The sequence below is a fragment of the Mus pahari genome, chromosome 5, assembly GCF_900095145.1.
Source record: "Mus pahari chromosome 5, PAHARI_EIJ_v1.1, whole genome shotgun sequence".
Classification (NCBI taxonomy): domain Eukaryota; kingdom Metazoa; phylum Chordata; class Mammalia; order Rodentia; family Muridae; genus Mus; species Mus pahari.
This window is the reverse complement of record NC_034594.1, coordinates 151,725,870-151,739,733: the sequence shown is the minus strand read 5'-3', so window position 1 is coordinate 151,739,733 and position 13,864 is coordinate 151,725,870. Positions and strand designations below refer to the sequence as shown.

Below are 13,864 nucleotides of genomic sequence, written 5' to 3'. Positions count from 1 at the left end.
AGAGGGAGGGAGGGAGGGAGGGAGGGAGGGAGGGAGAGAGAGAGAGAGAGAGAGAGAGAGAGAGAGAGAGAGAGAGAGAGAGAAGCATTTTTTCATGTATCCCAAGAGAATCAGACACTCCAGGTAGAAAGACATTTTAAGCATCAAAAAGCAATGTTATAGCTACGTGCCAGCCAATGAGGGAGGCACTGGCTATAAGTGACTCTTGGACATCTGCAACAGGGTCAGCCCTAACTGAGATGTGCTGAGTGTTAACCACATCAGGGATGCAGACGTAGCAGGAAATCTTGAAAACTACTGCAGTAACTCTGCTATACAGAGGAGTAAAGCCACTAAGACCATTTCTACCTGGTAAGTGGGACTGCTAGTCAAGTTTTAGAATTATCTTCCATTTCTTTGAATGATGCTTCTCCAGCCTTAATTCTGATGCAAGCCAGAACTGTCATTTAGTATTTCCCAATTTCAATTCTCATTTAAAAGCTACAAGAAAAAAAAAAGAGAGAAACCAGTAGTTTCCATACTCAAGCAATCTGATTATGATAACTTAATAAGAAAAATAATTTAAAGCCAGCCATAAAGAAACCAGCAGGCACTATTAGAAAGAAAAATTACTTCAAAGGCACAAAAATTGCACAAGATACAAAAGCCCCAACTGCTAAGCAATTGTGAAAAAAATACTTTAATTAAGCTTTTTAAAAAATGTAGGTCTAAATGCTGACTATCAGATTAATTTTAAAAGTGAAATGGACATTTATTTCATTTTTTAGCATCTGGGCCCTAGGGGTGGGGTGCTTTCTGTATTGCTCAAGTACCTGCAATTGCAGACAAGTATGCCATTAACTCTATGCAGAGGGAAACAACTGGGTACATGGCAAAGGCCTGCAGTCCCAGGGATGCTGAGTTAACCAAGGGTGGGAGCTCAGGCGGGAAGGTGTTTGCCGAAAAAAACATGGAATCCTGAGTCCTGATCCCCAAAGACCCACATCCACAACCTCAGTCTGTAGAGGATGGAGGCAGGCAGATCCCTGGACACTGGTGGACAGACAGACAGCCCAACAGGATCTGAGCTCCAGGTTCAGGAACAGAACGTGTCTCAGCAAAACAGTGGATAGTGACAGTCACGTGACACCACACTACACAGGCACACACATGCATACCACATACACAAACAGAAACAGGGGGCTGGGGAGGTAGCTCTGAGCAGAGCACTGGCCCACCGTGTGCAAAGCCCAGGCTTTGACCCCTAACAAAGAAGAACGATGATAAATATAACTTTTCTAACGTCAACCACTCAAAAGGAAAATAAACCCTGCCCCAAGTTTCGTTGGACTGAGTAGGCTGTGATCCACAGGCATTATGAAATTTTTAGAAATGGTGCTAGGTATGGAAATCAGGGCCTTATACATGCTAAGTGGTTCCAACTGAACTACATCCCCTTGCCTTAAGAGGCTTATTTTAAAAATGAAAGACTCAAGAATATACTGGGTAAGTGAATTTTGTTATTGCTATGATATTTTTAAAAAAATCATTCTGAGGGAGGGACTGCCAGGAGAGGAGGCAGGGGAGGCAAGGATCGTGATGCAAAGTTAATTAATTAATTAATAAAAATTCTAAAAATCATTCTGCCATATTCAATTGTTGAAATATAGCTCTGGGGAGAGATGTAAGTCTAGAATCCTTCTGAGTTTATCAAAATGCCCATGGGGGTGGGGGTGGGGGTGGAATCACCTTTGCTTTTTTTCTTTTCCTGAGACATGGGTTTGTTTTTTTGGTTTTTTTTTGTTTGTTTGTTTGTTTGTTTGTTTTTTTCAAGGAGACATGGTTTTACTATATCCTAAACTAGCCCTGAACTCTATGCATCCCAGGCTGGCCTCAAACTGGTGGGTAATCAGCCTCCTGAATGCCAGGAGCACAGACTTTCACCACCATGCCTGGATAGAATAATTTCAATAAGGAAAGGATGTTAAAACAAAACAAAAAACGAAAACTTGACAAAATCAAGATCAGTGAATAACAAACAGTTCATTGCTTCTACAGTGTACTACTAACTTACTATGCAAAAAAAGACCATCTTCAGGTGTCAATTCCTCATGCCCTAGAGTTTCATCAGCTAAGGGCAATCTTCAGGCTACTTGGCAGGTGACACATTCCTCAGGAACTCTTTCCTTGTGCATTTATATGCCAAGCTCAATTATGCTGCCAGCAGAGTAAGCAGAAAGGATTGTACATATTTTAAACTAAGAAGTTGATTGGCCGCAGCTTCCAGCCTTGATGGAAGGGATAATGGGTAAAGCTTTGAGTACGATCCCCAAACACCGAAATCACTCTCAAAGAAAAGGATCTTCTAACACTGCCAAAATTCCCATTAGAGTATCCTATTTTTAGTCTTTGCAATCGGCCTTTTAAATTGCATTCTACGGTACAATGTGCTTAACTAAGTTTACACAGGGAATAAAGGAAGCTTCCTAAGGCTTTAATCTTTTTAAACATGGGAAGGAATTTTAAGCTTTCAAATATTAAATTTTTTCAGCCTGAAATTTCAGTCTTGCAAACATGCATACTAAAAAGAAAAGGTAAATCTTGGCCCAGAGGGAGGAAAAGAAGGGAGGCACTAGGCGGTTCCCGACAACCAAAGAGGTAGCTGTGGAGGGGAAAGAACATATATGTGGGTAAATAAAAGCCACCCGCAGGGAAGCTGGCACAAGCGACGGGCCACCGAACAGAGAGACACCGTCGCGGAGTAGAAGCTGCAGGGTCCCCGGGGAGGGGAGCGCGCGCGGAGAAATTGGCGCGACGAGCGACAACCGCGTACCCGCAGAAAAGCGGGGAAAACACGAGAGCCGAGAGGGGGCGGATGCGAGGGGACCCGCTGCAACTCCCGGGAAGACAGCGCCCGGGGAGGAGCTAGCGACTCCCCGCAGCTCGGCGGTCGCCGTCAGCCGACTGATCCCCTGCAACCCGGCTGCTGGTCTTACCTGGGCATCCGAGGCAGTGCAAGGGCTACCGCCGGGCGCCGGGTCTGTTTCCAGCCCCGCGCGCTGACATGGCGGCCGACGAGCTGTCACACAGCCGGCTCGGGTCTCCCGCCGCACTGGAGGATCGGACACCTCTAGCCTTCCCGCCCCGCCTCCCTCTGCGCACCCCTCCCGGCGGGCCGCCGGACCGAGGAGCATAGAGTGCGAGATCGCGGCTAGAGAGGAAGTGCGGAGGGCGGGCGACCATAGAGTTCCAGCCCGGACACACCCGGAGAGTCCACTCGCAGGAGCCTGGGGGCGGAGCCTGGGCGGAAGCGGAAGCGAGTGAGGACAGGACTGAGGCTAGGTCGTTCGCCTGCGCCGTTCGTAATGTTTACTTCCGCCCGGCCTAGTGTGGCGGTGAAGTGTGAGCACGTGTGATGGGGTGCTCCGCGTTCTTCGCAGAGGCTGCCTTAACTGGTGGTTGGGGTGGACTTTAGAGGAGGATGAGGGGACCGGCGATACGGCTGCCCCCGCGGCTGGCGCTGTCAGCGTTGGCCCGCGGCCCGTCTTGCATTCTAGGGTCCGGAGCGGCGACGCGGAAGGACTGGCAAGCAAGGAGCCGCCGCGGCTACTCCGACTTCTACATGCAGCCGTTGCCTGATTCTGATTTGGAGGAGTCGTCCCCGTGGACAATCAGGAATCGATCGGAGCCTACGCGTCACATAGCGTGTAAGAAATTGGCCAGGTACCTGGTACGAGACCTGCTGGAGCACCAAAACCCATCCCGTCAAATTATAGTAGAGTGCAAACCAGGTGAGTTGAACAGAAGCTTTGCCCTTAGCCTTTACGTGCCCAATATTCTAAATTAGTGTTTATTTATTGTGTATACGTGCGTGTTTAGGTCAGAAGACGACTTAGCGAGAGTCGGTTCTCGCCCTACACTATGTGATCTCAGTGATTGAAATGAAGTGTTCAGGCTTCACGCCAAGCGCCATTGCCCTCTGAGCGTTCTCGTTGACCCTGAATTGTATTTTTTTTTTTTTCCTTTCTTAAGCATCACTTCTTACTGAGAGTCATTTCGCTTAGACTTGACAGTAATTTGTATGGCTAAACATTCAAATAGTCCGTGAGTAAGAGGTAATCGCAATCTTATAAGCTATCTTATATACTTGTTTTTCTTCTAAGAAATAGTGACATTTGTTAGGACAGTAAGTGTTGCTGTCACGACAGAAGGCTGTACAGCTTAACTGTTGAGATGTGGGTTCAAGGTAACTGTCCAATCATAGTTTTCTATACGCAAAAAAAAAAAAAAAAAATCTTACCTGGGAACATTGTGTCGTTGAAACTTGTGTAAAGTCGACTTTGAAAGTGACTATAGCCGGGTGCAATGGCACACACCTTTAATCCAAGCGAGAGGCTGACTGATCTGTAAGTTGGAGGCCAGCGTGGTCTACAGAGTGAATTACAGGACAGGCAGAGCTACACAGTGAGATCCTGTCTTAAAAATAGAGGAAGAGAGAGAGAGAGAGGGACACACACAGATAGAGACAGAGACAGACAGAAATGTAGAGACAGAGACAGACACTATATTGTTTATTTTGCAAATAAAGTTTTTCTGTTAATATACCAGGTCCTGGAATCCTGACTGGGGCATTACTTAAAGCTGGTGCCAGAGTGGTTGCCTTTGAAAGTGAAAAGTCTTTTATTCCACATTTGGAGGTATATTTTTATGTTCCTAAAGTAATATCTCTATAAAGACTAGGACCTGTTGAGTATTCCATGCTTGTTGAGTTTCTGAAAGCTTGGGAGTTGTGAAATCTCTTTTCTAGTTCCTACTGGGGTCCAGAAAATGATAACCTCAAGGTGTGACTCATTGATATAGTGAGTATTTTGGAATAGAGGACGGTTGGAAGCCCTCAGGTGTAGCCTCAGGAAGAACGTATTTCTGCCCTCCTGCTCTTCAAATCAATCCTGAGAGAGCAGAACCCCTATTCTCAGGATAGACATAGATGCTAGGACAACCTCACTGCAAAAGAAACGATAAGCCTGTGAGAAATACTGTAAGTTTCCTGTTTGAGATCTGCCTTGATTCCTAGTGGATCATGAGTTCATCTGTCAGGAGGAGCATTTGCTCTCTGCCCAAGAGGAATGCATGACAAATGTAGAGAGCCTAAGAATCTGAACAGAGCAGCCTTGGGTCTGCCCCCACCTTTGGTTGGCTCAAGTAGGTCACACTCCTTTTATTCCAGCTCATCCCCACAGAGCTACCCATTCTCCATTGACTCCGCATGAAGTTGGGTACATTCTCTAGATCTACATATGACCACTTGTTACATAGGCTCCCATTAATAAATTTGTGGTTATACTTTTCAATTGTTAATCTACCTTTTGTTGAATGAGTGTAGTTCATTCCCTTGAGATCAGGAGGAGATAGGTCCCGTCTTCCCTTCCTATACAGTCTAGCTGACTGATATATAATTGGTCACTAAACTCATGTCCCCCACCTTCAGTACTGTGCTGTGGCTCTGCCCTGTGTGAACTTAACCTTCAAGAGTAAGTGCTAAGGTTAGGTTAGTATTCAAACGTTGTTCTCTCTGTGAATTCTGAGTTTACTTAGGACTTCAAGTGAAGCAAAAAAGATTTGAGATGAGTAAGCACAGTTGCAGAATGCTGGTTCCCCCCCACACACACCCAAATGATTATTTCAGTGTTTCTGAGTCTTTAACTGACAGCTGACCATTTGAGAAGAAATTAATTCAAGAAACACATGATCTATACCCGGTTCCTGAAAGCAAGAAGAAGGAATGGTTTGAATTTAAAGATGCTGCAAGGCAATGAAAATCTTGTGGAAATAGCTACAATATCTAAAGATTGAGCTGTTTAAAAATGAAACTTTGAAGGGTTGAGTTGTTTTTGGCCATTAGTGGGGTTATGCTCGGTGGTAGAACAACTAGTTGGCCTAGCACAAACAGGTCCATGGTTAAACCTGGGTGGTGAGAGAGAGCCTGGCAGGTGAAGTGCCATGCACCTTTCATTCCTCAAGTCTGGTGCAGAGGGAGGAGAGTGAGAGTCATTGGTTCCAAGGCTAACCTGGTCTATATTTGGAATTTTAGACCAGACAGGTCTACATGGTGAAACGCAAAACAAACTGTTTTGTAATTGACAGCATTGAAGAAAAAAAAAGGAGAAAGCTAGTAGACTAGATTGGCAGAGCTCCTTCTGCTTCTGCCTCCCAAGAACCTGCAATCCTGACATGTGGGAGACAGAAGCAGAATCAATCACCCAAGAGTTGGAGAGTAGCCTTATCTACATAGTAAGTTCCAGGCTAACCAGTGAGTGCTACATAGTGAGACCCGACCTTAACATGCCCCACACCCTCCATAAGACAGCCACCTTTACAAACAGCTAAAGCATCATCAACAACAATAAAAAATTTAAAAAAGAGAAGAACAAGAAAATTTGTTGGTGATTTTTTTTTTTTTCCTGTTTTTTTGAGACAAGGTTTCTCTGTGTGCCCTGGCTACCCTGGAACTTGCTCTGCTAGATCAGGCCATCTTCATCCACCTGCTTCTGTCTTCTGAGTGCTGAGATTAAAGGTGTGTGCCACCATGCCTGGCTTGGTTCGGTTCTCAATGTGGTGCTGATGGTGCTACACAAGTAATGAACTACTGAACTCCCCGGCCACTGTGCAAGGTTACTTATGTTTCAGACATCTTTTCTTAAGAAAACTTGTATTTGATCATTTCTCATGCAGTAGTTGGTTTTTATTTCCTTTGTTAATTTTAGGGTTTACTGGGACTGTTTACATCTTCATGCAAGATCTTTTAATTGTTTTATTTTATTTGTGGTGCTGGAGAGCCTCCCTGTTTGTTTGGCCAATGTTCTACCATTAAGCTTTATAATACAGTCCAGCTCTTGGATTTTGTGGACCAGATCTCACTATGTCATAGAGATAGACTGCTCTTAGAGATATTGTGTAACTCGGGACCTCCTTAAATTTATAATTCTACTGCCTCAGTTTCCTGAGTGATGAGATTTCAGGCATGCCCCACCAGCTGTTTTTATTTATTTTTTCTTGTTTTTTTGAGGTAGATCTTAAATTGTCCCACGGTGTACATGATGATAAACTTCTAATCTCACCTCTGTCTCTTTAGTCCTTAAGGAGGAATGTGGATGGAGAGCTACAGGTGGTTCACTGTGACTTCTTTAAAATGGATCCTAGATATCAGGAAGTAGTAAGACCACATTTGAGTTCACAGGCAATATTTCAGAACTTGGGAATAAAAGCAGTTCCTTGGCCAGCAGGTAATTTTCATCATTCACTAAAGCTAATGCTTGCTTTCTTTCTTTCTTTCTTTCTTTCTTTCTTTCTTTCTTTCTTTCTTTCTTTCTTTCTTTCTCTCTTTCTCTCTTTCTCTCTTTCTCTCTTTCTCTCTTTCTCTCTTGCTTTCTTTTTTTTTACCAATATATTTATTTGTTTATTGGATGTATATGTAATATATAGAGATTTAGATCAGTTCATAAGCAATCACTCTTTCATTATACATGCCTTTCCTGAGGCATAGATCATCCCAGCATGGGAAAATGGCCCTGTTCCTCCTTCTTCCTTCCTTCCTTTCCTCCCTCCCTCCTTCCCTCCCTCTTGACCCATTTTCCCCCTTCCACTGTACACTCAATAAAATAAATAAATGAAAAAAAATGTATGCCTTTCCCTTTTCCTGCATATAAATAACCATTTTAGTTCTATAAAGGATTAATTATGTACTAAGGGGGAAAAGCTTAGTTATTGAATTTTAATTATATATATTCATTGTACATGGGACTGTCTTACATAAGGACATTTTCAAATAAATGTATGTTTAAATATATGTTCATATAAATTCCCTTTCGTATCACCTTTTTATTTAAAATCCTTTTTAAGGATTTGTTTATTTCGTGCATATATGTGTTCTGTAGGGCTAGTTTAGTGGTTATGGCTGTCTATGTGAATGTTGCTTATGGAATGTTCTTCTTTCTCTTTACTGTTACATAGCTTTATTGGGTGTATATTCTGGTTCCCAGGGGTCGTCTTTCAGAGTTTGAAGTGCGTCCTCCCAAGCCCTCCTGTCTTAGTTTCTGCTGGGATCTGCAGTTCTCGGCCAGGCCTGCATTTTCATGCCCCTTGCCGTTTCTCTGGTGCAGCTTTCCCAGGGCTTTCCTTGCTCGGTACATTGGGTGTTCTCACAATCATGAAATGAGAGGGTTCTTCTCTGGCCTTGCTTGTTTGGCCCTCTGATGCGCCATCACTTGAATAGGCATGTCTTTTCCTAGACTCAGAAACTTTCTGCTATGATTTTCATTAAACTATTTTTTATGCCTCTAGCATGAATCATTTTTTCTGCTCATGATTTGTAGATTTGGTCTTTTATAGTGTACCACAGATCTCCAGTGTTCTGTTGATACCATCCAGTTGATTTATTTTGTTGTTTCTGAGTGCCCCATTTCCTATACTTTGTCTCAAGCCCAGACATTGCATTTTCCCTTGAGCCATTCTATTAATGCGGTTTTTTATAGATGTTTTTATTTGACATCATGAGTTTACTATTTCAAGTGGCTTTTTTTAACATAGTATTTCTGTCTTCTTACTGAATTTCAATTTCTATCCATACTTAACTTCCTTTCTTCATTAGGCGGTTTGTGTTCTCTTGGAATTTGTCCAGGATTTAGTTGGTGTCTTTGGCTGTATTTACAATTCCTAGTACACCCCTAAAAGTAGAATAGTGTCTGCAGAAACAGTCACTATGAAAGGGCAGGCCCACTATGAACAACAGTCAAATACACAGTTCCCCTTAAATGCCAATCGTAAAAAAGCACAGGATCACTGAAGGTAAATTGTATATTAAGATATTAGTCAACTGTGTGTGTACATGAACAGGAAAATGGTAGAAGAAGTTAATGATTAGCATTGAAGTGGTTGGAAAAGTGAAGAGGGAAAAATAGGTGTCAGTGAGGCAGTTTTAGCTAAGAGTAGACTATAGGTAAGGGAATGGAGAGATGGGTGGCTTTACCTGGCTCCATGGCTAGGAGCACTTGCTGCTCCTTCTGAGAACTGGAGTTTAGTTCCCAGCATCCATGTGTGCAGCTCTCAATTGTCTGTACCAGCAGCTCTGAGAGAGCCAATGCCTCTGGCATCCTTGGGCACCTGCACTCAACATGTGTGCCCATATGCAGGAGCATGTGTATATACATAATTAAAAATAATAATGGTAAATCTTAAAAATAGACACAGAATCCAACAACTTAAAAGGTGGGAAGAGTCCCAGCTGTTAGGAGGCAGAGACACAGACCCTGCACACCAGTCTGCTAGCCCATCTGCTTTGGACAAGTCTATTAGCGTACAGATGAAAAGAAGGGGGCGAGCAAGACAGACAGACAACATTGCTCTGCTAAAGTTTGGTATGAAACATATGGAATCAGTGTGAAGGGGAAAGAGCAGGATGGGATGTAGAGACTGGGTGCCTTCTCACCTGGTTGCTGGTCGCAGCCTTGCACCTGCATGTCTTTTCACTCTTCCAGGGTGTCCTTCCCATGTGAGGCCACAGATGCTCTTTCTGTCCGTGGGCACCCTTCACAGGTCTGCTCTTACACAATCGTCACACCCGTGTGTTACTCTAAACACTGGGTTGATACATCACTGAATATTGCATCAATCTGATTCAAGTTTCTTCTTTGCAGTCTAGAGGAATTCTGGCCTGGTGTGAGCATCTAGTTCCATGACTTTTTCCACGGGGGAATGAGGGGACAGAGTTAAGTTGCTGACTCGGCAGAGAGGGTGTTTGTTTGTTTAATATTCTTATATGTAAGTATGTGCATGTACATATGGGTGACCTCAGAAGACATCAGATCTCCTGGAGCTGTAGTTAAGGTCACTGAGAGTCACTCAAGGTCAGTGCTGGGAACCAAATTTGAGTCCTCTGGAAAAGCACCAAGTGCTCTAAGTGCTGAGCCGTCTCTCTAACCCCAAGAATCTTTTTCAAGAAGTGTTTTGTGGCTACTCCCATGAGCGCCAAGAGGAAAGGGTTTTTTTCTAGTATCTCCTCCTTTTGTCATTGCTGTAGGCAACTGTCTTAGTTCCTTCAGAGCAGTACATCAGCATTCATCTTGCAAGACAAGTAGAGTAACAAGACCCTGAATCTTGGTGCTCTGGTCCTGGGCTTCTTACTGTCTTTGTTTAAGGGCTTTCTGACCACATGTTGGTGGACATCATCTTTAGAGAGATTTAAGCTTTTGGATTCTACTAGCTCTTTTAGGTCCCAACCAATGAGGCACTGTCTAGGAATATCCTTCTCTCCTTTTAAAACAATAACCAAGTTGAGAACACTTAGATTGGGATCCACGAACAGACTTGGGCGCCCTTACTCAACAGGAGGCATACTTTGCCATGGGTCAAAACTCCTTACTTCTTGGGAGAATCTTGTTTGTCATTGCTGTAAATAATCCAGACCACTCAACCCTTCCACTCTTCACCCAGAGCATCAGCAGCTACTTCTGTGGCCATGCGTGCCCTTGTCATAGAGTATATGAAGCTTGTGTTCATCATCCACATCAATGAGTTTCTGGCAGCCAGTGGCTGGGGGAGGAGATAGTCAGCTTTATCTTGGCACAGCTGACCACCTGGGAGGCTTCACAAAAAAAGAGGCCCCAGTACAAAAACTTTCTTTTTTTCCTCTTTATGCACATGTACATGTGTATGCATGTGGAGCCAGAGTTTGGTGTTGAGTGCCCTCCTCAGTCACCCCGTGCCTGTCACTGAACCTGGAACCTGCCTAGGTATTCTGAACAGCATACCCTGGGTATCCTGTACAGTGCTGGGCTCTCTACGTTGGCCCTCCTCACACGTGCACAATTAGCCCCCTCCCCAGCTCCTTGCTCTGCTCTTTCCAGTCTCTCATTTTTGGGTGTTCCCACACCTCTTCTAGTGCTGTAACCCAGCTCTCCTCAGTTATTTCCCTGGTGATTCTAGCATACTATACCACACCTGCATGTCATCCACCATCTTGATCCTTAATTAAAATACAGTTACCATTGTTAACTTACTTTACAAAATGTGTTCATAAGAGAAAATTTTAAGGACCTCACACAAATTTGTGTTTGTATTCCTAACAGGTGTTCCTATAAAAGTTTTTGGAATCCTACCACATAAATATGAAAGACGAATACTTTGGAAACTTCTGTTCGATCTGTACTCCTGCGTATCTATATACAGATATGGACGAGTAGAACTGAATGTGTTTGTTAGTGAAAAAGAATTCCAGGTGCGTTGTTAAAAGATAACTGGTATCACCGCTTTGAAAGAGTGCTGTAATATTCTGAGGAACTTCGGCTGCATTTTAATTTGGGGGCCCCTGACATTTGAGAGTTCTAAGATTATGAAGTTCTGTAGCACAGTCTTAGAGTCAAGTTAGGGCTTTACATTTTTTTTATTATTATTAAACATGTGAGATGGACCGTTTTAATTATTTGGTAATTTACCTTCAGTGGCATTAAATAATTTATATTATACACCCAGTACTTGCTGTTTAGCTCCAAAGTTTTTATTGGATTTTTTGTTTTTGTTGTTGCTGTTTTTCGAGACAAGGTTTCTCTGTATAGCCCTGACTGTCCTGGAACTCACTTTGTAGACCAAGCTGGCCTCGAACTCAGAAATCTGCCTGCCTCTGCCTCCCAAGTGCCGGGATTAAAGGCATGCGCCACCACCGCTGGGCAGCTCTAAAACTTTTAGACATCCCACTGCATGCTTGACTCCCTGCCTTCCCATTTCCTCAGGCTCTGCTCACAGTTGTCCTGGACCAGCTGTGACCTTGGCTTGGAGTCATTTGTCCTTTTGTGGCTGGCTGACTTCACTGAGCTTGGTATCCTCAAGGCTCATCTGGGTTTCAGTGTGTTCAAATTTCATTTTCTTTTTACTGAATAGTATTCTGCTATATGTATTCCCCAAAATTTGTTCATTCATTCATGATGAAAGAACACTTAGCTACTTCCACCTCTCAAATACTATGACTAAAGCAGGCACATATGTACATGAGTTCATAAGTGTTTTTACAACTTCTTGTTTTCAAGTGTACAGGTGAGTGGGTAGAGGTTGAGGTCAGCCTCTGATGCAATTGCTCAGGAGCTGTCTACCTTCTTTTTTATTCTTTTCTTGTTTACTTCTGTTTTGTTTATTCACTGTCTGTTTGAGACAGGGCTCTCTCACTAGGACTTGTAGTTTTCCAGTTTGGCTAGACTGGTTAACTAGCAAGCCTCGGCAATCCTGTCTCCACTTCCCCGGCGATGAGCTATGGGCATGTGTTGTTGTGCCTGGCTTTCCCATGGGATCATGCTCAGGCCTCATGCTTGCATGGTAAGCACTGTGCCACCTGAGCCATACAATTATTCTTGTTAGATGCACTATTTTACTTCCCACCAGAAATGGGCAAGAATTAAAGATTTCCCTCCATCATACTTGTGTTTTTTTTTTAAATTTAATTTTGTGTTTCTTATTAGTGTATGAGTGTTGGTACACACATGCCACAGACTATGTGTGGGTCAAAGGTTCCAGGGATCAAACTCAGGTCGGCAAGCTTGACCAGCTGCACCATCTCACTGGCCCTTTTGTATCTTTGATACCATCTCATAGTGGCATAGTGGGATGAAGCATTGTGTCATTGAGTTAGTAATTTCTAATTTGTATTTGCCTACCATTGGCATATCTTCCCTGAAGCAATTTCTATTAAGTTTGTGTGTGTGTGTGTGTGTGTGTGTGTGTGTTTGGTTTTTCGAGAGGGCGTTTCTCAGTGTAACCTTGGCTGTCCTGGAACTCACTCTGTAGACTTGACTGGCCTTTATTCAAAGATCTGCCTGCCTCTTCCTCCAAGTGTTGAGAATAAGATGTGCATCACCACTACCTGGCTTCTGTTAAAATAGTTTGTCCTTTTTGATTCTTTCATTGATCCCCTACATCAACACTTCTTTCTATAAAAATAGGATACAGGTCCCAATGAAAACCACATAGGAGGTTAATTTTATAGACAGTGAAGGACGGAAGAAGGCTAAACCAAAACTCAAATAGCTGCTTGGTCATTTCATAGTTACATTCCTAAAGCAGAAACAGGGATACTGAACAATAGGAGAATAACAAACTGGTTACCAGCAGGGCCTTTGCTGTGTAAGAATTAATGTGGATGGACTTTGATTTTCTTGGCAAGTTGTACTTTCTTGTGTGGGAACTTTAGCTGTTCCTGATTTCTGGGAAAAGCAGATAAACAACATGGCTTCACCTTGGTGGCATGGAATGTGGATCTGAGTGGCTCGGATTTTTAGATTTTTAGTCTGCTGTGTTAGGAGCCTGGTGCAGGAGCAGCAAGCAGCCTCTTCTCTCCTGTTTAGTGAAAAGGCCTCCTTTTCTAAATCCCTGTTAGATTTAGAAAATCCCTCCTAAATTCTGTTAGAATTGATCACAGTGCTTCATATGAGTGAGCCATGGCTTCAGTGTAATTGACAGTGTTCATTGTGCATGGAAGAATTGCAGATAGGAGCAATGGAGCAACGAGGGAATGTTTCCTCACCCAGATAGTAAATATTGGCTAGCCACGTAGAGTGAGAGAGTAGACAATCTTGGTCCTCGAGGCCATTCATACATACAATATATAAGCAAAAAAATGACGGCAAGGTATGTAAAAATGCTCATCGGGTTGTAGCTTGGCCACAGTGGCCAAACCTGTGTGTGGTTCAACTATTTGGACACTTGGGGGGAGGGTAGAGAAAGAATTCAAAAGAGGAAGGATCAGAAATCAAGGTTCCCCTCCAATACACAGTTGCCTGGGCTACCTGAGACCCAAAATTCTGTCTTGCTTATAGCCTCTTTTTGTGCTTTTTTTTTTTTTTTT

General features: G+C 43.3%; 2 protein-coding genes across 2 annotated transcripts in view; one reads left to right on the top strand and one right to left on the bottom strand.

Annotated features, from left to right (window-relative positions):
• Cnst (consortin, connexin sorting protein) overlaps positions 1-3,254 on the bottom strand; it is an 84,047-nt gene extending 80,793 nt beyond the window's left edge. Inside the window, exon 1 of the mRNA XM_021197736.2 lies at positions 2,976-3,254. The gene's annotated coding sequence lies outside the window, so the exon portion shown is untranslated. The remainder of the gene's footprint in view (positions 1-2,975) is intronic.
• A 52-nt stretch (positions 3,255-3,306) lies between these two features.
• The window catches only part of Tfb2m (transcription factor B2, mitochondrial), a 17,230-nt gene continuing 6,672 nt past the window's right edge, over positions 3,307-13,864 (top strand). Inside the window, exons 1-4 of the mRNA XM_021198771.2 lie at positions 3,307-3,770; positions 4,588-4,676; positions 7,112-7,262; positions 11,103-11,251. Of these exons, the coding sequence (XP_021054430.1) occupies positions 3,461-3,770; positions 4,588-4,676; positions 7,112-7,262; positions 11,103-11,251 (699 nt within the window). The 5' untranslated portion in view covers positions 3,307-3,460. The remainder of the gene's footprint in view (positions 3,771-4,587; positions 4,677-7,111; positions 7,263-11,102; positions 11,252-13,864) is intronic.